This window comes from Schistocerca americana, chromosome X (genome assembly GCF_021461395.2).
Source record: "Schistocerca americana isolate TAMUIC-IGC-003095 chromosome X, iqSchAmer2.1, whole genome shotgun sequence".
In the NCBI taxonomy this organism is placed as follows: Eukaryota; Metazoa; Arthropoda; class Insecta; order Orthoptera; family Acrididae; genus Schistocerca; species Schistocerca americana.
In genome coordinates, this window is record NC_060130.1 from 730,619,577 (window position 1) to 730,643,355 (window position 23,779).

General features: G+C 37.5%; 1 protein-coding gene across 1 annotated transcript in view; it reads left to right on the forward strand.

Annotated features, from left to right (window-relative positions):
• LOC124554850 (F-box/LRR-repeat protein 2-like) overlaps positions 1 to 23,552 on the forward strand; it is a 275,820-nt gene extending 252,268 nt beyond the window's left edge. The window contains 4 exon segments of the mRNA XM_047128517.1: positions 6,212 to 6,403; positions 10,725 to 10,826; positions 17,216 to 17,428; positions 20,616 to 23,552. Coding sequence (XP_046984473.1) covers positions 6,212 to 6,403; positions 10,725 to 10,826; positions 17,216 to 17,428; positions 20,616 to 20,723 — 615 coding nt within the window. The 3' untranslated portion in view covers positions 20,724 to 23,552.
• The last annotated feature ends 227 nt before the right edge of the window (positions 23,553 to 23,779 follow it).

The following is a 23,779-nucleotide window of genomic DNA, read 5'->3' on the forward strand; positions in this document are numbered from 1 at the left end:
GTTATTATTTTCATCTAGTAAAGTTAATCCTTATTCTTTTGTAATTAATGTAAATTTTTAAACTGTAGTAGAGAACAGAATTATGTAGAACTGAAAGCATTTCCTGATCACAGCTGAAGGTGATTGTGACTAGAGGTAATTTTGTTTCTGTCTCTTGTAAGAGATTTAAACTGTATCTAGAATTTCGAAAAGAACCCAGAAATACACAAACAACTATATGCAAAGAGCTTATAACATTCTTCAGTATTCAAGCAGTCACATCAGATGTTCTTCCTGTTCAGGACAACACTTTATAAAATTTTTACTTTGTTTGTCATTGGTATTAATTGTTTTCTATCTAGAAGTGTAGCTAAACTGTACAGAGCACTACATATGGAAGTAAAACCATGAAATAAAAAGAAAACTTACTATTATTTTTTTTCATTTCTCATTCCCTTCTGAATAATATGAGGAGCAGGGACTTGGCAATTCGCAAACAATGAATGTAGTCAGAGTTAGGTGTTGTTGACTTGACTTGACACTCCTCTCACAATTACTGTAACCATCTACAAAGGATATCCGGAAACTAAGGTTACCAGGAAATTGAATTTTTCACTGTTGGCACCACTCTTGTGTATGGTTGCACACACTAAAATGAATGAGTGGTAACACTCTACACACTACATACCATACCTTGATATGCTACTTGAATGCCAAGGGCCCGAGTGGCAGTGTGACTTGTGGGGAGATCTTGTCAGTGTATAGAGGGGAGTTTACATCACAGCAACATGTGATAAAATGGGTATGGAATTTCACTTTCAGAAGACCGGAAATTCGTGATGATGCGAGAAGTGGACACCCATTCATAGTGACTGATGAACTAGTGCAAAAACTTGAAGAGCATATTCATTCTGATTGATGTGTGACCAGTGATGATCTGCACAAATGGTGTCCTGAAGTTTCTCAAAAAGTTGTTCATGAAATCATGAGTAATTGAATAGGAGATCACAGGTTGTGTGCACAATGGGTTTCAAAGATGCTTACTGCAGAAGAGTAGGGGGACACTGGCCCACACCCACCTTATAACAGAGTAGCATGTGCAAACATTTAACTGTACACTTCACTCAGTAGTGCTGAAAATGGTGAAATAGAGGCTACAAAAGAAGAGCAAAGGAGTGTAGTGCATTTTGTGTTAGCTGAAGGAGTGCCAGGAACAGAAATTAATCAAAGGAGGACACAATTGTATGAACAAAACTGCATACTTGTTGCAAGGGTCAAGGTGTGGCACAATTGACTCAAGGAATGGCAGATGTCATTGGCTGATGATGCACAGTCCTGAACATCTCACTGTATTAATGATACCATTGCCCAGCAGATGGATGTCCTTATCATTGAAGACCGGAGAGTTAGTGCCAGCCATTGCCACAGAGGTAGGATTGTTGAGTGAATTGCAACAGATATTCAGTGTTCTCTGTACACTTGTCATTCTTTGATGAATTGCTGTTCCCTGCACTCCTTCTGCTGTAAGCAAACACACTACATTTTATATAGCTAGGGAAGACCGAAATGCACGCTATAAGCTCATGCAGGATGGCGTGAGGTCTGAAACAGGATACGTAATGAATGCTATAAAGAAAAGTACGTAGCTTCTGGAATACTTAACTTTAATCCATCATTTGTATACATCGTTCTTGATGAGACATGCTTCATACGATAACTATCAGTTGCTATGGCGCCTTGCTAGGTCGTAGCCATTGCCTTAGCTGAAGGCTATTCTAACTATCTTCTCTGCAAATAAACGAGGCTTCGTCAGTGTTGCATCGCTAGCTAAGTCATCCGTACAACTGGGGCGAGTGCTAGTAAGTCTCTCGAGACCTGCCGTGTGGTGGCGGTCGGTCTGCGATCACTGACAGTGGCGACACGCGGGTCCGACATGTACTAATGGACCGTGGCCAATTTAAAGCTACCACCTAGCAAGTGTGGTGTCTGGCGGTGACACCACACTACGTACCTTTGCTCTCCATTTTCCATTTCAGTGCTACTCCGTGTAGTGCACGTCCTCAGTCTCTTGTCATCTGAGTGTGTGCCCATGTTCCTTTATTAGCCAGTTAGGGGCACAGCACTATTATAGAACCACCTTCTTCTGTTGGCAATACCATTACAATCCCTTCAGAAGTTTTCATTTAACAGCCTCTTGCTCATTTCTTTTTGAATGTTGCCAATAGAGTGGAGCTCGCTACAGTGTTCAAACATGCTCAAGGTTACAAGCACCATTTCATTAGTTCATGAGGGTCATTGGAGGTCAACTGTTTTATTAAAGCTTGTTCTGGTTATGAGGAACCTCTGCATCAAAACTTTGTTCCATCAAAACAGACAGTGTACAGTATTGGTGTACGGATCATCAGTACTTGTTACATGCATTTTATTGCAATATGTCTGGAATGTGCTTGATTTAAGAGTGTCAACTGTAGAGTGACTAAGTGCCTGGCCAAGTATTTATGGACTTTTGAAAACCTCAGTCTGAAATACCACATTTGGTGTGTCTGACAAGTTCTCCCTCCACCAAATGTTAGTTGTTTCAAATTGCAGAAATTTTAAGAACTATTTAAAAATTATATTCCAGAGTTTTGTAGAGCTGTTGTATGATACAAGATTATTATTTTGGGGCTCTATTATTTACAAACTACAGAAACCTTAAAAATAATTGTGCAAGTCATTAATGGTAAAAAAGATGTAATCAGAAAAAAGAATATACTGTTGTGATTAAAATGAAATATTTGAATGACACATCAAGAATTTGTTTTCAGTTTCTACCGGCATAGAGCTCGTATTAGTTCATGGGTATATAGCTGGATATTTGTGTCCACCGGCACAGTGTTTTGGCATCATGTTCTGTGCTGATGAACTGACTGCTGATGAGCAGCCACAGAGCTTTTATCATCCCAAATAACTCTTTTTGCTTTTTAATTAAAAGGTACAAAGATGTACCCAGCAGAAGTGACAGATTCCTTGAGCAGCTGGAGCTCCAGTGGTTACTCGTTGTGGCACTGTTGGATGTGCAGATGAACACAGATCTTGTGTGGAGCATTGAATATGCTCCCTGGTATTCAGCCATCATGAGAGGCAAATGAAAGGGCATATGTATGTAAAGACCTGTAACCATCTGTTAGCAATTAGTTAATAGGCTCACCTAATGAGGTCAGCTCCTGAAATATTGTGTCCATTGGATACCTAGATCTGATCATACATCTGGAACTAATTTCTCAGATCTTGTACATCCGAGAGTGGGAGACAAATAACTACCACTATTTGATAACTGCAACTGCAGTTTCTTTAGTTCTAGATAGCTCCTCATCACTTCATGGAACGGGACAACATCCTTTTCATTGAATCAACACGGCAAAATGGTTGCACGCTTCATCCTCCAGTCTAATTTAACACTCTTTGCTGGCAAATTTATAGTTAGCAATAACTTACAGAAACTTGCCTTAAGATTTCGACTAGATATGTGGAATACTTTCATTTCAGTCTTCTTCCTTTCAGAATTTGAAGCATTTGTTTATAGTACATCAGGGGGGCACAATGTCTTCCAAACAACGTAATTTGCTAAAATTCGTTACTTTCAAGTATTTTGTGAATACATGATTTGCTCTTAACTTGCTATTTCAGTTAACAGGAACCTCTTACTTTTCACATTCTTCTTTCATTGCTCTTCTCTCTCTCTCTCTCCCTCTCTCCCTCCCCCCCCTCCTTCCGTCCTTCCCTCCCTCCCTGTCATCTGGTGTTATCTGTACTTTATTATGCTTTGCTATTTAATTAGTCATACAGTTTCTGCCTACCTTTGGATTGACACATCTTTCAATTTCTGATTTTAAAATGAATTTCTCTGTACATGTGCAATACAGATTTCACCTGTGCCATACAGAATAATATTGTAGTGCCATGAAACAGAAAGTAACTTGCAGGGAAAACTGTTCAGGCATTTGACATTCACCTAATGCTAAAAGAACATGGATTACTCAGCCAGGACTCGAATACAATGTTACAAGTACTGCATATGAAAGACAAATGTTATTATAGATACATTATAATATTTTGCCATTGTTCTTCAAATTTAAGGAAGCAACATAAACGTGTCATTCATGACCAAAATACCTCTATGTTTTGTGTTTGAATCTTTTTATTTACTTTTCACAAGGAATGAATATAATTACCTGCATGTTGATACACATTCCAATAAGAGTAAGCTTTAACCCATGTGCTGTTGTTTTTGTATTCTTTGGAAAGTTACTACTCTGTTAGCAATAAAAGAAGTGTTTTGTGATTTAAAATCAGTGATGCAAATGATTAAATGTGTCATGTAGCTTTTGAACAAGGATTAGTCTATAAGAAAAAATTGTGATCTACTCCTTTAGTAGGATAATCAAACATTTGCAAAGATAAAGGTTATTTTCATACTTCTGTTGCAGAATTTTTGCAAAACCTTTGTGGTGTGATTCTTGAAGTTTTCTCAGCATACTGAATATTCTATGAGGTTTTAGGATTGCAGCCAGATCATGTTGACTTCTTGCCACAATATTTCATCTGGCAGCTGTTCAGCCAGCTTCAGGTGAGTGTCTATCACTGGAGACTACTAGTTCACAGTGTTGCCTCTATAGCATTGGCGACCCTAACAGGAGTGTGCTTTAATGGCAAAACTTACATAGGTCAGACGAATGAATTTCAATGAAAGGTGCATTGAACATCAGTACCACACTTGCCTTTCACAGCAGTGCGTCAACCGTAGCTGAGCACTGTATTACCAAAGGACACACTAGTGATTATTCTACCACAAAAATCTTGGCACTGGTGAGATCCTTTTAGGATCCTGTAATTAAAGAATCTGTGGAAATACTTCTAGCACAAAATCTTATGAATTGTGTTGGTGGCTTCCAGCTGAACAAGGCATGGGGCCCAGTGATCTCTTTAACTTCTTCTGAGAGAAAACATTTTATTCGTAATGAGATGTCTGACTACATCTGACATTTGTTCTTAGTGATGCGAGCACGCATTCCGACAGAGGAGAGACATGTAGTTGGATCTTTATGCATGCGCCTGCGCACCACAAGTGGAACAGTATTTGCAGGGGGTGTGGATTTCAATAGAGGACACTCCTGTGTGGCCGCCAATGTGCCTGCATTTTCCCGCAAATTTTTGCTATAAAGCCAATTTCATGAACTTGCAGTCTCCAGTGGCAGACACTCACCTGAAGATGGCTGGACAGGTACCAGCTGAAGTATTGTGGAAAGAAGTCAACATGATTCAGCTGAAATCCCAAAACCTAATAGAATAATATTTAAGGTCATAGTACATACTAAATTAAATAAAAACATAATGCAAACATGTTATTTTTTCTGACTTGTTAATTCAAGTTCATTTGAAGCTCCATGCATACATACATACATACATTGTATTTCAGTTTTTAAAGTAGCAAGTTCACTGCTTGTTTGATAGGGATGTCACTATTTGTGAGTCTTGAGACCACACACACACACACACACACACACACACACACACACACACACACACACACGACCCTACAATTCTGCATTACATGCCAAGCCCATATATCTGCAACTCCTCCCTCCCACTTTCCTAGCCAGCAAACCAGCTGCCTCCCTGTGTGCTGCTAGCCACTCACCTCCAGTCCGTCTCCCTGCCTCCCACCTCCTCACCCTCAACCCACACCACCTGATACTACTCCACCACAACCAATACACACCACTTTTGATGACTTTTAAAAAATATTGCACCTGAATTAATACAGTTAGTGTTTGTAAGAGCCCCTCCCTCCCTCCTTCCTTCCAATAGTACAATTTTCTCTATTTGTATTTGTCCAGTAAGTTCACTTCTACTTCTCCCTGTTTGAATATTTAATGTAAAATTTAAGTCTACAATTCTGCATGCCAGTGCTTACCTAAGTGAAATTTTGGCACCTAGGAGTTATTTGCGTATTACATTCTGACTTAACTAAAAAACTGTCATTTTATGTACCACCTGAAGTCTATATATCAGCAATACAACCTCTGTTCTCCATGGCCTAAATTATCCCACACACTATTTGAGTTAACCTGACACAATAAAAGAAAAGATTTATGATGTGCATTTGATAGCAAGTGTAATAATTCAAAATGTGTTCATTTATTACACTGGAAACAAAGTTCACTGAATTTTTGACATTTTCTTATTACAGAATCTGCAAGATGAAGCAGTAGTGCAGTTAGCAGAAAACTGTCCCAAACTGCACTATGTGTGTTTGTCAGGATGTTCTCATTTAACAGATGCATCTCTTGTTGTCTTGGCAACACAGTGCCCTCAACTCAGTACACTTGAAGTATCCAGCTGTTCACAGTTCACTGATGCTGGATTTCAAGCCTTGGCAAGGGTAAGTTACAGCTTGATAAAGCTTATTTTTAATTTTAGAAAAAAGAAATAAAAACAATAATAAAATGCAGAGAAGAGAGACAGGGTTTCAGAAAAAAACAGTGAGTGATTGATGTTAAATTTTGTAGTGAGTAATCCACAGAACAAAAACTCAACTAGATAAGACAAACAGTCACTATGCTGAGAGAGATTTTGTAACAGTATAGGAACATATATTGTGATGAAACACTCACATATCCAGAAAAATGATCTTATCAGAGCACAAAAAAGGCAAATATGCTCCTTTTTAAAAGACTCTGACTGGAAAGTGTGGTACCAGCTGCCCTGTTCTACCTACGTTAGTGCTTTTAAAAATTTTAGCTTGTGTACATAATGCACATATTCAGTCTTTTTTAATATGCAACTCACCTAACTATAACTTGCTCACACCCACTACTTCATCGCTGTAAGTCACTCGTACCCCTCTACTCCCATTTTCCCATTCTCACTCATTCAGCCCAACTCACAGTCATTATCTCTTTATGTCTCTCTAACTGTCCCTGTCCCCTAGCCACAGTTTCTTCATTCTATCCTACTATTACTGTCTCCTCTCACTGTGACTGTCTCCCCTCTTGCTCTGTCCTCCTGCTACTATCTCATTCAGTCCTTCCCACTGCTGTTCTCTCTCTCTCTCTCTCTCTCTCTCTCTCTCTCTCTCTCTCTCTTTTCCTTGTTGTCATTGTCATAGCCTCTGTCTTTCATTATCACTGGCACTCTTCCACTTCCACTTTCTCCTTCTCTTTATCCATATTCCACTGGTACTGTCTCCTTCGCTCTCTTCCTAGCACTGTCCTCTCACTGTCAACTATGTTCCACTGTCACTGTGTCCCCCTTTTTCTCTCACGCTTCCATCGTCTCTTTTGCACTTCCTATACGACAACCGCTGTCTGCTATCTTCCAGTATTTATTAATTTTCTGTCTCTTTCCCACTGCCATTGTCTCCTCCTCTCTTAGCATAGAAAAGAGCGAGTATGTTTTCAAGCCAAAATTTTTAAAGGTGCTGAGGAAGGTAGAACGAGGCAGCTGGTGTGCTACTTTCCGATCAGAGTCTTTTAAACAGGAGCATGTTTCTTCTTGTTCCCATCTTTTCTCTGCCAAAACAGGACATGTCATTCATATGAAAAGAACTTCATGGGCCAGTAAAATTTTACGTGAAATTGAAATAATGTAAAACTAATTTTATACCTCAGACCAGATTTTAGGTGCACAAACATTGTGCATGTGCTTCAGTACCACAACATGGGGTCACCAGAACCCTTCTGAAAATAATGGAGGCACTGTACAGCATATTTCTCCGTCAGTTTATAAATTACTTTTCTGCTCACACAAGATTTTAGAAATCTATTTTATATCTGCAAGTAGGGTATTTTTGAGTTAGTTACACTGATTTGGGGGGGGGGGGGGGGGAGAGAGAGAGAGAGAGAGAGAGAGAGAGAGAGAGAGAGAGAGAGAGAGAGAGAGAGAGAGAGATCACAACATCGAGAAGGAGTTGTGCAACAAACGAAAGTTGGTAGACATGTTCCTACATTTGAAAGATGATGTATATTCAGATTTTGTGGCAGTCGTAGAAGAGTGGTGCTAAAAAGGGCTACTGTGAAGATGCAAATCAGGTTGGCTTTAACTACACACTGTAATGATCATGAGTTTTAGTTACCTTTTAGATTGGATATGGAGAATTGATGCTAGTCAAGAATACCTTTAAGGTGACAAAGATGCTCACCTGTGTTTGATTGAGATTGTGTAATAGGGCTACAAGAAGCTGGATGTTCTTTCTGTAATACTGCAGAAAGGCTTGGCAGGAATGTAACCACTGTACAAGATTGCTGGCAGCGACGGTCATAAGAATGTGCGGTCACTAGAAGACAGGGCAATGGATGGCCACATGGTACTACCAAGATGGAATACCATCATGTTTGGCATATGGATCTGGTGCATCATACTGGATCTGCAACAGCAATCTGAGCAGTAGTTGGTAGCCCAGTGGTACAACAAATTGTTTACAAATCAGTTGGTTCAAGGAGGGCTTTGAGCCAGACGTCCTGTCGTGTACATTCCAGTGACCCCAAACCAACGCCATTTGCGATTTCAGTGGTGTCAAGTGACGGCTCACTGGAGGGTAGGCTGGAGCTCTGTTGTGTTTTCTGATGAAAACTGGTTCTGGCTCCATGATGGCTGTGTGTTGGTTTGCTGGAGGCCAGTTGAGGGTCTGCAACCAACCTGTCTGTGTGCTAGACACACTGGACCTACATTTGGAGCTATGGACTGTGTTGCAATTTCATATGACAACAGGAGCACACTTGTTTATCCCACACACCCAGACTGTAAATTTGTACATTGATCTGGTGATTGGACCTGTTGGGCTGCCATTCATGAACAGCATTCCAGGGAGTGTTTTCCAACACCCACATGTAATTCAAAATACTCCACAAAGTGTTGAAATGTTTTTCCTTGGCCTACTCAATCACCAGATCTGTCTCCAATGGAGCACATATGGGACATCATCGGAAAAAAAAACTATGGCATCATCCACAAACAGCATTAACTGTCCCTGTATTGACTGACCAAGTGCAACAGGCATGGAACTCCATCCCACAAACTGACATCTGGCTCCTGTACAATCCCGTACATGCACGTTTGCATGCTAGCATTCAACATTAAAGTTACCAATTTCTTGTAACTAGCAAGATTTCAAACAAAACTAAATTTGCCACTAGTGTCAGCATACTGGAAACTATACCATGAATAATAAGTTTTTGTAAAATATTATATAAATGGAATTTTGGCTGTTTTGGGTATATGGAACATTTAAGAGGAGTATAAAAATAGTATGTGCAACTTCACTTTGCAATGTTACAGTTTCTGTTAACCATCTAAATAATTTCTTTTATCTCAGCATATATTCTTTCAATCTCTTCATCCTTGTCAGACCTAGTAGGTTTGTGAACTTGTACTACTGTGCTGGGTGTTGGCTTTGTCTCTGTCATTGCTGTGATATTGCCTTCAGTATGTTGTTCATAGCATCTTACCTGCATTCCTGTTCATCCTTCTGCCACACTTAATTCTCATTACATCTCACATTAACCTATCAGTATTCTTATGGGATTTAACATGCTCCGACCCACAGAATGACAGATTTATTTTTATTCTGAGCTGTCCTTGCGCAGATACCCGAATAGGGGACTATCTTACCTTTGGAATGTTTTTACTAGAGATAATTTTAAGACACATTTAACAAATAGCAGCTTTAACATAGATTTTTTTAAATGTCAGATAGTGACTACCCCAGTCGTTATTGGCACAGTAGTTAAAGAATTTCTGCAAAACTATAAAATTTGCAATGATGGAATGGGCTAGATCTCATTAATTCTTTAAATGTATTTTTCTTATCAAAAGTTGACAGTGAATATGATACAGGATATTTTATGATAATTATATTTTATTTTCATACACTATTTCAGTATGTTTTAATACTCCTTCATACAGAATATAAAAATACAATGAAGTAAAAAATTACCAATAAGAGAAATATTAAAGTAGTGAACAGACAGAGGGGTTGAGCAGTGCCTACTTTCAGGAGATGCAGCTCTTAGCACAGCCAATAGAAACAAACATGAGAAAATATTTAAAACAGCTGTACTCCCTAATTGTGGAACTACAAAACCTCTGTCAGTTTTAAAGGTATGGGCACTGTATTAATTTATGATTACTTAGAGGAAACTGAAAGATCTCAAATGTAAGAGTAAAATAATTTAACATATATTGATGTTCATAGTTAGACATTTTCCAAAAATAACCATTAATCAAAGGAAATGATAGTGAAAGCTGCCTGCAATTCATCCTGTATATTTATGTAAAGACTTTGTAATGGGTCTGTGAGTAAAGCAGAAAGCAATGGAAATAAATTAGTTGTGCATTGATAATTTCCTAAAGATCAGATTTATCACAGATGTCATCCTTGTTGATCAAAAGGTTAATTACAAACATTAGTGTTATGTGATTGTGGTAATATTTTCTATAGCCTTAGACATCTATTAAAATTAGGTTAACACTCCTTTCAAATGATTCTTGTACCTATAGCGTCTCTTCACCCAGAAACTGTGATTAATATGCACACAAGAAATCACTGAGCCCTTTTGAGGCTAGCATTAATTGAAAAACCTTATTTCAATGTCCAGAACAATCAACAAGTATTCGAGATGTCCACATTAGGTACAGCACTGTACAATTGTATTCATAACACCTCAGCAATAGGTCATTAATAATTATCTTTTTTTCCCCTCTAGAGCTGCCGTATGTTGGAGAAGATGGATTTAGAAGAATGTGTTCTTATTACTGATGCTACGCTTATACATCTAGCGATGGGCTGTCCCCGTTTGGAGAAACTTGTAAGAAAGATCTACACATTCAAAAATATTATGCAAACATCCACTAGCAATTTTCAGAACAATTGAAATGATTTACAAAAAGATGCCTGCACTCTACACAAGATTGTGTGTTGTTTTGAAACTTCCTGGCATGTTAAAGCTGTGTGCCAGACAATTATTCAACCCTGAAATCATGCCTTTCACAGGCAGTGCCGATACCCACTGAGCCAGTCAGTTGTCTCACAACCTGCCTTCACAGCTTAACTTCCACCCGTATCTCTCTCTTCTCCTGCTTACATTGTGGGATCAGCACTCCTGGAAGAAATGAAACTGTGGAGAAGTGGCTTAGTCACAGCCTAGGAGATTGTTTCCAGAATGGATCTTTCACTCTGAACACAGCATGCACTCCACTTCAGAGTGAAAGATTTATTCTGAAAACAACTCCCTTGGCTGTGGTTAAGCCATTGCTCTGCAGTATCATTTCTTCCAGGAGCGTTAGTCCTGAATTGTACAAAGGAGAACTTCCGTGAATCTCAGAAAGTAAGAGAGAGATACTGCCAGAAGTAAAGCTGCAAAGGCAGATTGTGTGTCACACATGAATGTCTCTTCTGGCAAGAGCATTGCTCTTGAAAGGCTTGATGCTGGATTTGTGCCTTTGTCCAGGAAATAGCTTTAAGCTGCTAGTAAAATTATTTGTTACAAACTATTCGTATGGAATTTAGTGATGTTTAATAGCTTTTTTTACTTAGATGCTTTTTAATATACAATAATTTATTTTAACTGAATTAATTGATGTATACAGTTTGTACTCTTGTACTTCTTGATGTGTAGTTAACAACTAAAAATGTGTAGAGGTTTTACTTATTGTAACTAAACCAAACTGCTTAAAGGGAGGGTGGTAGTGTATGTGGAATCCCATTTTATGCTTTTGTTCCTACGTATATGACTGTCTACATCTACATTCATACTCTGCAAACCACTGTGATATGGATGTCAGATGGTACATCCCACTTTACTGTGCCTCACTGTTCTTCATGTTCCATTCACTTATGTAGTACATGAAGAATGGGTGCTTAAATTCCCTGAATACACTGTCGGTAGTGAAATCTCATTTTAGAGGTCCCTTCAAGAGGGATATGCAGGGAGCTGTAATATATACCTATGAGGGGCAGTCAAATGAAAATGAGACAGGTGAGAAAAAAGTAAGTAAACTGTTTATTATTTCAAAAGTAATCACAGCTGTTAATACATGTATCCCACTGTGGGCAAGATGGTCAGTGCCTTCCTGGAGAAATGTTTGTGGTTCCCGATGGAACAATGATTGTACCCAGTCATGCACCTCTTTGTCAAAAGCAAATCAGTGACCACAAATGATTTTCTTCAGGGCTCCAAAAATATCAAAATCACATAGGGATGTTGTGTGGGAGAATAGTCGTGTGGAGAATGTATAGTGCCGGTCAGTTTTTGTCGCTGACTGCAAATTCAACTATGAGCCAGATCTTCAATGTCTTGTGTCTTACAAATGATGTTGCAGAGGTATATGTCAAATAGGTGTGCAACTCCCTCTGCTGACAGCCCTTCTTGCCATGAACTGATGATACACAAATGGTCTAAGTTTGAAGTGATCCTTCAAGGCATGTTGACACACTGGACAGTATATACAAGCAGCATTGTCTTATTCGTGATTTGAGACATAGTGCACTAAGATTGTTTACTTTTAGCTCCATTACATAGCTGGCTGTTTGTAGCAATTTCATGAGGTCAAATTTTGAAAAAGCAGGTCCTCATTTAAAAGTGGGAAAAAACTTTATCAATTATGCACATTGTGAGGATGGTGCAAAACATTTTTGTGCAGTTTATAAGCTGAGGAGGCACCTGGCAGTGGATGTCATGTGAACTTGACAATCAAACTTACCAAAAGTTGATGGAATTTAAAGTCTACCTTCTGGCTGGTAATCCAAGAGCGTTTTATTAGTAAAATAGCATGGCGAATCTACTTTCACACTAATTGCTTTTGTTGTGTTCTACAACTTCAGATCCATGGGAAAATACTTAATTTTTTGAACTCATTCGTGACTTGAGCTTAGATGGAATTAGTTTAAAAAAAAAAAGCATTTATGTATTTTGTGAGCAAGCATTATCTTGTGAAACTTATCTACATGTACACGGCTATCTAACTTCTGTGACATGTGCTTGAATGTTCCTTCAGCAGTGAGTTTTGGAGTCCTCTTGATTAAAATACACCATACACTAAGGTAACATTCCAGCAAATTTAGCTTACAGTTAAATGATCATGTTGTGGGTTAGATGAGTTTAACTGTAAGGCTGTTCATTACCAGACTTTATGGCAGATCCCATTTTTGTGGACTGAGAAGTTGTGACAGAGATATCGTACATTCTCATATTCATGATATGCATCAAAGGGTATCTCCAGTACCACTATAACTTCTCCCCTTTCCTGTTCCATTCCCTAATGGTGTGTGGGAGGAATGATTATCTTTAAGTCTCTGTGCGAGAAGTAATTTGATTTTCCCATCATGGTCTGCTCTTGGAATGTTAACATCTCTGTGTTGCACATTGCTTGTCTTAGCTTTGGGATCTGTAGTTTGGCAAGCACTTCCATAATGCTTTCATGCTTATTAAACTGAGTCCATGATTATGAGCAAGAAAAATGTCGTTCTTCTTTTTTATTTTCTCTGTTATTTGCATGAATACTTCGTGGTAATGATCCCAAAATGATGATGGGTGCTCAAGAATGGGTCAGATGGTTGTTTTGTAAAACATTTTTTTTGTGGATGAATTAAATTACCTTTGCATTCTCAAATGAATCTGTCTGAAATCTATTTTTCTTAAAATTATTTCTCTGTGGTTGTTCCACTTTTAGTGACTCTATATGGAGTACTACTACATACTTCATGGTTGTGATTTACCACCAACAGTTCAATCAAATAGCAAGTGTTTCTGCCATTTCATATGAAGTACATTACATTACTTTGTGTATAATCACAGCAGTGTTACTGAGTTTAAATTGGCAGACATATTGTACTTAAAAATTTCCTGTGATAGAAACAATGAATTGCCTTCATTGGATAGTGTAGCAATAATGAAATGATGTCAGTGAGCAGGTCTTCACTCTAGAGATCACTCGTTTATAACTGATAAGAACAGAACCTATACCCTTCAGGGTATAGTTACATTATTTGCTGTAATTTCTTGTATGCAATAGTTACATCACAGCTACAATTCTTTGTAGGTAGGTTTTTATATCAAAACAGTGTGATTACCAAACAGTGGATGGGGTATCACAGTACTCAAGGATTGCAAATGGCAGTTCTTACAATAATTGCCCCATGGGAGATAAAAAGTCCAATGCATGCAAGCAGTGAAAAAAAAAAAAAAAAAAAAAAAAAAAAAAAAAAAAAAAAATTGCAAGTGATTTTGATTAAGGTGTCTTTCAAGAACATCCACCAACCCTCAGTCATGTGTAGTTTAGAAAGCTCCTATGAAAGCAAAGAGTGTGTCATCATTGATTTAATTGATGTCAAAGCCTTGTTGATCAACAAAATCTGAAAAGCACGAAAATGAGTGTAAGGAAAGGAATGCAAGAAGTGTTCTATGAATTCATAAGAGAAATTTTGCAAACCACTAAGATGAAAAATACCAAGAAGCTTTAATTTTATGTGAAGTCAGTAAATAGGTCAAAATCACCTATTCAGTCTCTAAGTGATGATACGAACATCAAAACAGAAGGTAACAGACAGGATGCCAACATACTGATTTTGGTCTTCTGAAACTGTTTCACTGCAGAAAATAGTAATAGTATTTCTCCTTTAAATACCACAGAAATGCTGACAAAGGTATAGATCATTACTGTTCTCAGGATGGATTGCCAGAGAGGTGCATATAATTGTAGGTCTATATTGCTGAAATTTTTGGAAGTGAAATTTGGACAATAAACAGTACAGACAGGAGGAGAATAGAAACTTTTGAAATGTAGTTTTGCAGGAGAATGCTGATAATGAGTTGGATGTATTGAATAGCTAATGAAGATACACGGTAACAGAAGGGATGCCTTGATATGACACATCCTGGGGCATCAAGGAGTAGTTAATTTGCAGTGAGTGAGTGAGTGAGAGAGAGAGAGAGAGAGAGAGAGAGAGAGAGAGAGAGAGAGAGAGAGAGAGAGAGAGAGATTTTGCAATGAGGAGGGGGGGGGATTGTAGAGGGACAGTAAGATTTCATTGCACTAAGAAGGTTCCAATGGATGTAGGTTGCAATAGTTATGCAGAGATGAAGGGGTTAATGCAGGTCTGACCAGTGGGGAACTGCATCAAACAAGTCTTTGGACTGAAGACCGCAATAGCAGCATGGCTGATATCAATATGTTGTTGAATTATTGAATATATTTTATGCTTGAGTGTCATGTCCATTTTGAAGACTGAAACTTTCCTATATAGTAATTTGTGAAACTCTTGTGTGCTCTGTTCATCCATGATAGTGTGGGCTGTAGATAACAACATTACCCAGGTGGATCTCATGTTTCTTGACTTACTTAAGACATTCAATACAGTTGTACACTGTCAGTTAGTGAACAGAATATCAGCTTTGTGACTGGATTCAGAACTTTCTAGCAGATATATTTCAACATGTTGGTTTTAGAGGGCCAAAATTCTCATGTGCAGTGATAACTTTCAAAATACCTCAGGCTAGTTTTATTATAGGGCCATTGTTGTTCATTATGGAAACACCTGAGAAATGAATGCAGATGCTAGCAGAGCCTGCAGGTTGTGCTGTTGTATTTGATCATGAACAGCATCTGTGAAGTGTCATCAATACTTGCAAGTGTCAGCCATTGTCAGAACAGTATTCTGTTTAGTTGTGAGTACATTATTTTGGAGCTAAGTGAATTCAAACATGAGCACATTATTGGTGTTTGTGAGGCGGGTGCTGCTGTACTCGAGGGAGTTGAAATGTTTCATGTTTATGCTGGTACCAGCTTTAGGACTTATACTGCATACAGAGTAAGCAAAAAAGCATCATTCACTAAGTCACAACATGGAGGAGAGAGTATGTGAGTGATGGTGATGAATGGCCATTGAAGATTCTTATAAAAAATAAGGGAATAACAGCTGCAAAAGTCACTGCAGAACGTAATTTCACACTGAAACAAGCTCCATAAGCACGGAATTGCAGGGTGAGCTGGCATTCCAAAACCACTCATCAGTGATGTAAATGCCCATAACAGGAAAACTGGTGCCAGAGGCATAAAACCTGGACAGTAGAGCTATGGAGCTCAGATGTAACTTATTTAACACTGTTACCAACTTCTGGCTGAGTTTATGTCCCAAGAGATGGTGGGCATTCAGTGTTGATTTGGGCAGCACTATCTTGATATTCCATGGGCCCTAAGGCTACTTCGGAAGGTTGCATTACTGCTGAGGACTGTGTGACCATTTTAGCTGATTAGGTCCACCCCATGGTACAATGTTTGTTCCCCAATGGTGGTTCTGTGTTCCAAGATGACAGGGTCCCTGTTCACACAGCTTGCATTGCCCAGAACTGTTTTTTTGAGCACAAGGATGAAATTTCACATCTCCCCTGGCCACCACAATTGCCAGATCTCAATATTATTGAGCCTTTGTGGTCTACTTTGGAGTGAAGGATGCATGATTACTGTCCACCTTCATCATAATTGCCTGAACTTGCCACTATTTTGCAGGAAGAATGGTATAAGATTCTCTTGAAAATTATATGGGACATGTATTTATCCATTCTGAGATGAGATGGCTGGAAGCTGGTATGTTGAGTTTCGTAGGAAAAATCGTAAGGAAATATAATTTATCAGTGAAAGAAATGGCTTACAAATTCTGATTTGGTTCATTCTAGAGTAGTGCTTATTGGCATGGGACTCTTACCAGGCAGGGTTAATAGAAGAAATAGAGAAGATGCAGATAAAAGTGGTGTATTTCATTACGGGGTCAGTCATTAAGCGCAAGAGCATTGCCGAAATGTTCATTATACTTCACTAACAAATGTTGCAAGAGAGTACCACCTTACACACATCATAATATGACTTGCAGTGTGTGGATGTTGCTGCTCATGATTAATGAGTAATGGGTGTAAACTGTATTCTGTTACACAAGCTATAACTTCATATGGGTGAATCATTCACAATTGGACAATAATGATAGGATATGGAATATTGACTGGAGAGGCCATCGTGACCATTATGTTGTTATATATGATTCTGAAGAACTTAACCAGTTTGAATTCTGTAGTAGGTTAGAGGGTATTTTAGTGTGTCTCTTTTAAGGTAACAAAATACATACTTGTGAATGCCACCATAATCCGAATATTGTGTTAGAGAACTCTTCTTTGGAACATAAATCTGTCTTCTCTTCTGCTTTCAGAGTTTGTCTCATTGTGAACTGATAACAGATGAAGGTATTCGTCACTTGGGGACATCTCCATGTGCAGCAGAAAACCTCACAGTGCTGGAGCTGGACAATTGTCCTCTAATTACCGATGCATCACTGGAGCACCTAATTTCTTGTCATAATCTTCAGCGAATTGAACTTTATGATTGCCAATTAATAACACGTGCTGGTATCCGCAGGCTTCGGGTTTGTACAACATTTTTAATTTGAATATTGTGTTTCATAGTATCGGAAGAAAAGGTTCTTAATACTGTCAAAGGTGACAATATAATATCATTTTTTTGAGATCAATATGACTCTATACCCAGTTAAACAGGAAGCAGGACATTTCAACATTCACTTCCCTTAGCATATAAAGTCACATTAAATTTTTCTTACTACATGTGTACAAAGTCATGTCACTTGCAGTAAAAATTAGTCATAATATAAGAATAAGACAAAATTACATTTGGATGGGTATAGTGAGTGCACTCAGAAGGTTTTTAGGGTTACACAAGTTCATAGGCTTGATCATTACACATTCAACACAATAATCTGAATGCTGGAAGAAAAGTAGAAATACAAGAAGTAATTGATTGCTGCTTTTGTATTTTAACTAGTGTGGAAGGTAATAAGCACTCATGACATAACAAATGCCTTCCCAGAACATAGCATTTGTGGTAAGTGTGGGACGGTGTTCAGACTTTAATTAATGCCAGACACTGATGTGACTGTTATCTGTTCCATGATCAAGATGAGTTTAGGGAACTTAACATTACTGACTTTAGGAAAAAAGTGCCACCATTCCTGAGATCTCAAGTGATATTGTGGTATCTCTGAGCATATCTTTCTTAGAATGCTACGGGGTGTTCAAAAAGTCTCTCTGCAGTGCCGTATGATTGTTAGCTGCACATGCCATATGATTGAATTGTTTGCCTGCCTGGGTTACTTCCCTTAAAGTGGACTCTCCCAACATTCTACTGTTTCATTTATCTCAGCCAGCGTTGGTAGTATCGTTGGTGTGTGTCGTTAGGTGTTGACGTGAACGTTTAAGTTTAGTTCCTTTATTTTTTTGTTTCATTTTTGTCACTGTTAAAATGCTAACCATTGAAGAACGTGTCCTTTTAGTTGAAAAAGTGTTCAAAGCTGGCGGTAAATACGCAGTTTCAGTTTGGCAAACATTTAATTCAGTTTTCCCGAAGACAACATTCCCACTTCGCAATACTGTGCGAGATTTGACTAACAAATTTTGAAGTATGGGTTTAGTGACAGATACAGTGAGAAGTGGTCATCCTAGCATTTTGTCTGAGGATAAACTACTTGATATTTCTGATAAAATGTCCATGAGTCCGAACAAGTCAGTAAGAAAACTCACCCAGGAAATTGATGTTAGTATTGGAACAGCCCACACAGCTGTAAGGAAAAAATTAGAACTTTTCCCATACAAAGTGACAGTCGTGCAAGAAGTGAAATACTGATCATGGCAAGATTATTGTCAATGGTTCAAAAATTTTGTTCAACAAAATGGAAGGGATAAAATGGTTCAAATGGCTCTGAGCACTATGGGACTTAACATCTGAGGTAATCAGTTCCCTAGAACTTAGAACTACTTAAACCTAACTAACCTACGGACATCACACACATCCATGCCTGAGGCAGGATTCGAACCTGCGACCGTAGCTGTCGCGCGGTTCCAGACTGTAGTGCCTAGAACCGCTCGGCCACCAATGGAAGGGATATTCTTAATGAAACATTTTTCACTGATGAGGCATGGTTTCATTTATCCGGGTACATGAACTCACAAGATTCTCATATGTGGAGTACCACAAATCCATTGTGTATTCATGAGGAACCATTTCATTCTGTGAAAATAGGAGTTTGGATTGCAATTTCTAGATGTCAGATTGTGGGTCCCATATTTTTCAATGAAGCAATAAACGCACAACGATACCGCAGTGATATTCTGTACCCATTCATAGGAGAACTTGTGTTAAGTGAAATACTGAACGGTTATTTTCAACAAGATGGTGCAACCGCGCATTCAGCTCGCATTTCGGTGTCACTACTTGTTGATGTTTTTGTGATTGCATAATTTCACTGGGACTTTGGCCTCCACGATCGCCTGACCCAACACCACTGACTTTTTCTTCTGGGCTGCAGCGAAAGCAACTGTCTATAGAAACTGTCCAAAATCCATTGATGAATTGAAAACTGCAATATCCACTTTCACTGCTTCTGTTACAGAAGAAATGTTACAGCTTGTGTTTGGAAGCATGATTAGATAAATTGAATTGTGTATTGAACAACAGTGGGGACACTTTCAACATTTAATGTGAAAATTTGTAAGTAGAAATGAATATTCAAGAAATTAATAACTTGTATTTCACTGAGTTTCATTTCGGTATATTCACTGCGGCATACGGCACACGCAGCTAACAATCGTATGACACTGCGGAGAGACTTTTTGAACACCCTGTATATATGGACTGTCAGTTTGTGCGAACACTGACAAACAACTATTTTGGAGGCCAGCAACCCTGAGAAACTTCGGAACTTTGCAGAGGTAAGTACCATTCTAGGCTCTGTGAAGAATATGGTGTGATGCAAAGTGCTATACATTTTGTGTGTTGTACATAGGCCACATTTGAATTGTATAAAGTATTTTTTATTGGATGGTTTGACATGGAGTTCTGTATTCTGGAAAAAAATATAATTCATCTGTCCTAATAAAAACTTTGCAAAGCTCGGGTTAATTATATAGCCATGAAAAGAATTCATTTAACAGAGGTTTTAAAACTAATTTTTTACCTAAATAAAAGTCTGACTCATTCATATATAGCATCCAGGAGAGCATTTGTTCAAACTCCAACCAGCCCTTGAGATTTACATTTTCTCTCATTTCTGTTGCCATGTGTTGTCACACATTTAGAAGAAATGAATTTAACACCTCAGGTGCAACAACTCATTTCAGACAGAGTAACATGATGAGCACTGTCTAAAAATTTGAGTTTTCTGATTGAGATTTTGAGAGTCCAAAAGAGAACTCGCCAAAGGTTATTGTTTCAGTATTGTAAGTAATACAGTATGGTTTACAGTTATTGCAAAACTCTGGGAGAAGATGAAGTTCAGTTAAATGTCTAAGGAAATGTGACGTAACTCTTGATGACACACATTATTGGAATTTTTTGTTTTCATGGTATAGTAATAATAACTGTGTTTGTTTACTTGTTATCATGGTTACTACAAATTAAATGTACTATCAGACAGACAACCTGTTTTGGTTTTTATTTCCATTGTTTTCCTTTTGAATGCTTCTATTTATCATAGTTTTTGCCTCCTATTTGTACCTTAATAACATTTTTATAAAATTTGTAATTGGTGCACTGGGTTACAGAACCACCTTCCAAACATCAAGGTTCATGCGTACTTTGCACCTGTGACACCACCACCATCAGCAGGTGGTTCTAGACAACGTTACTGTCGCTGTTGTGCCATCCTGTGAGGTTTTCTTGTCGCCATGCCTCACACTGCCTCGCCTCATCTCATCTCGCATCAGTGAACTTACTGGCTCCATATGTCCTTGCATCTGTGTCTGCTGCTTGCACGGGGAACGGACTCCTCTGGCATATGTGCAGTTAGAATGTTTTGAAGGACTGTAAGCCACTTGGATCAGATAGAGGGATGAGAATGATTTTGTACAGTAGCACAAGGTTACACATTGTCTCAAGAAGTATGTGTTATAAGCAGATGACATTATTAAATATTTTTACACTGTAACCTGTAATGTTCCCAAAATTGTTGTGTATGTTGTTTTAAGTTGATAAATCTAAAGACTGATTAATGACATTGAATTAGTAGAACTGTTTTGCAGGACTTATCTGACATATGAAAGATGTTTATGATATTTCTGTGTTCTGTCAGCCATTGCTATCCGGTAGCTGCTATTATTTTCTATGTGTAAAATACACATCTGCAAAGTTTTCTTAGGGGTGTCAGGAATATACCAGATAAAAGGGAACAAGCAGAATTTATCAGCAGCATTAAAAATAAAACTTTAACTATAAGCTTGGGAGTTCAGTCACCGGTTAGCAGAAAGGTCAAGTTTTTGTAACAAAGTATTAAAAGATAGTGATGGACTGCAGTTATGATGTACACCGCTTTTTAGGAAATCCTTTGACAGTGTGTTTTTGAATAGAAGTTTTGGTTAAGTTTTGAGAGATTAATGAGGCTTTTATGTGAAATTTTTTAATGAAGAATGTAATAGCAGTTGTGTAGCCATAACACCTAGTATGTCTGCAGTCATAATGGCAAGCAAATTAACACTGAAAAATTACTGGGTATGGAGATCGAAGGTGATAATTTTAACTGATATTTTTATTACTACACTTCAGTCACATTGTAAACCACACATAGTATTCAACTGTGCATAATTTTAATACATTTAAATTTAAAATTCTGCATACGTAATTTAGTGTGGCAGTGTATTGCTAATAACATTGTGTAGCTGTTTTTGTGATCAAATTTGTATAGAGATTTTACTGTAGCCAATAGGGACATAATTCAATTTCAACTATAAGAACAGCAACTATATAAAATTACTATAATGTTAATTCGATTATATGTACTTTAGCAAGAATATCTGAAATTACACACTGTTTGGGAGAATAATTTGTAGTGTGAGGTATGTTTGGAACTCTGATTTAGGGGTATTGATACCTGTAGCACTACTAAATGTAGCTTTAAAATCAAAGGAAATTCAGATGTTCCATAATTCATATGTCAAAAAGAGCAACTACCAATATGGGAACAGATATAATTTCAGAACACAATGTTTAATCTGTTTTCTGCACTTAAATATGTCTTTCATTTTGTTTTAGTAAGTTGGATATATCACTGTGTTCAGATATGTACTGTTTCATTACAGAGGAGAAATAAAGGAAACAAACACAACGAGAAAAATAGTGAGAATATGGAAACTAATATTTTACATGCTGTATATAATTGTAATGCGTCTTTCAAAAGAATGACATTGAACTGTGAAGTTGTTAATAAGTAGACATTCTGCACTCTGTAATTTGATACATTGCATTTGGCATGTAGGGTTAACAATATATATATTTTTAGCAAATTGTAAAAGTCCTTGTATTTTCAGCTTAATTGTATCTTTAAAGTATTCAGAACCACCTACCTCCTATAGCATAAAATAAATTTTGAGGTATTTGTACCAAGTTCTGTAGCTGATGTAATTGATAATAAGCAGGAACTGACTGATCATTTATGGTGTATAAATAATAATTTCTGTGATAGACTTGTACTTAGACAACAGTTTATTTCAGAGTTGTAGATGCTGGCATCATCTCTTTCCTGCTAGGTGGGCAACAACGGTTATATTCATGTGAATGTTGTATTTCTGTGTGCTTGGAACATGTTACATACAGTAATGTTAACACAAAATTGCTGTTGACTAGTGAAAGCTATATACTCATTTAAACTTTAAAATTGCTATATACTACTTTGTTACCAATGTCACTGGTTTTATTTTGTGTTATTTGGTGTAGTAAAAGGAGGGTTGGTAATATATCAGAGAATTTGCTTCATTTTTTTCCTCATTATTATAATCTACATGGAGTGATATAACATTACCACAGTGCCACTGAATAATAACATGTGTTGGCATTCATGTTGTAGACCTTTGCTAATTGCAACCCCACCAAACAGATTTGAATTTATTTGCTAGTAAATGTATTGTGTATATATAACCAAAAATAATACTGACAGCCAGATATGCACAAGGAAAGGTATGTTGTGTATTCTCTTATTTTAATCATTTGAAGAATGGAATAAAGTGAAACTTCAGTGGTAGTCTAAGATAATGATAATGTACTAAAAATTTGGTGAAGTATGTTGCTGAGCATTGAAGTGGGAACTATGCATTGTAGTTAAATGGATGTCATATCTGTGTGACAAAACAATGTTCTACTAGTTTTCCATTTTAACATTTACAATTAATAAGAGGTCAGCATCATAGAATAAAGGTTTATTTTGATGGCCATTTTTAATTTTGATATAGTATACACATTCAGCAATACTCATTCCAGACATACACATGTAAACGGGTAAGGAAACTGTGTTGAGGGCAGTCTTTTGGAAAGTGCAACATGAGCTGTCATATATTGTTGTTGTGGTATTGTGAATGTAAAAAGAAAAAGAAATGGATAATGGTTGTTTAATCCTCAAACTCAAAACTGTAAAATCAATCCATAAGATTCAATGTTGTTGTAGCATGAAAATTTATTGAATCATATACATAATAAACATTTTTTGCACTAAATTGTTTTGTTCTTAATACTTGTACAAATACATATTCATTACTTGGGGAACAGAGTAGATGAGGTGGTCTAAATGTTAAAACACTCCTGAAGAGCATGAAGAGAGCTTAAATCATCATTTGTCTATTTCGATGACACTTGTTAGACTTCAAAATATGGCTATTTTGCATAATGCTGGCACTAGAAATATGCCTTTGGGTTCCTGATTTAAACCCATTTATTATGACCT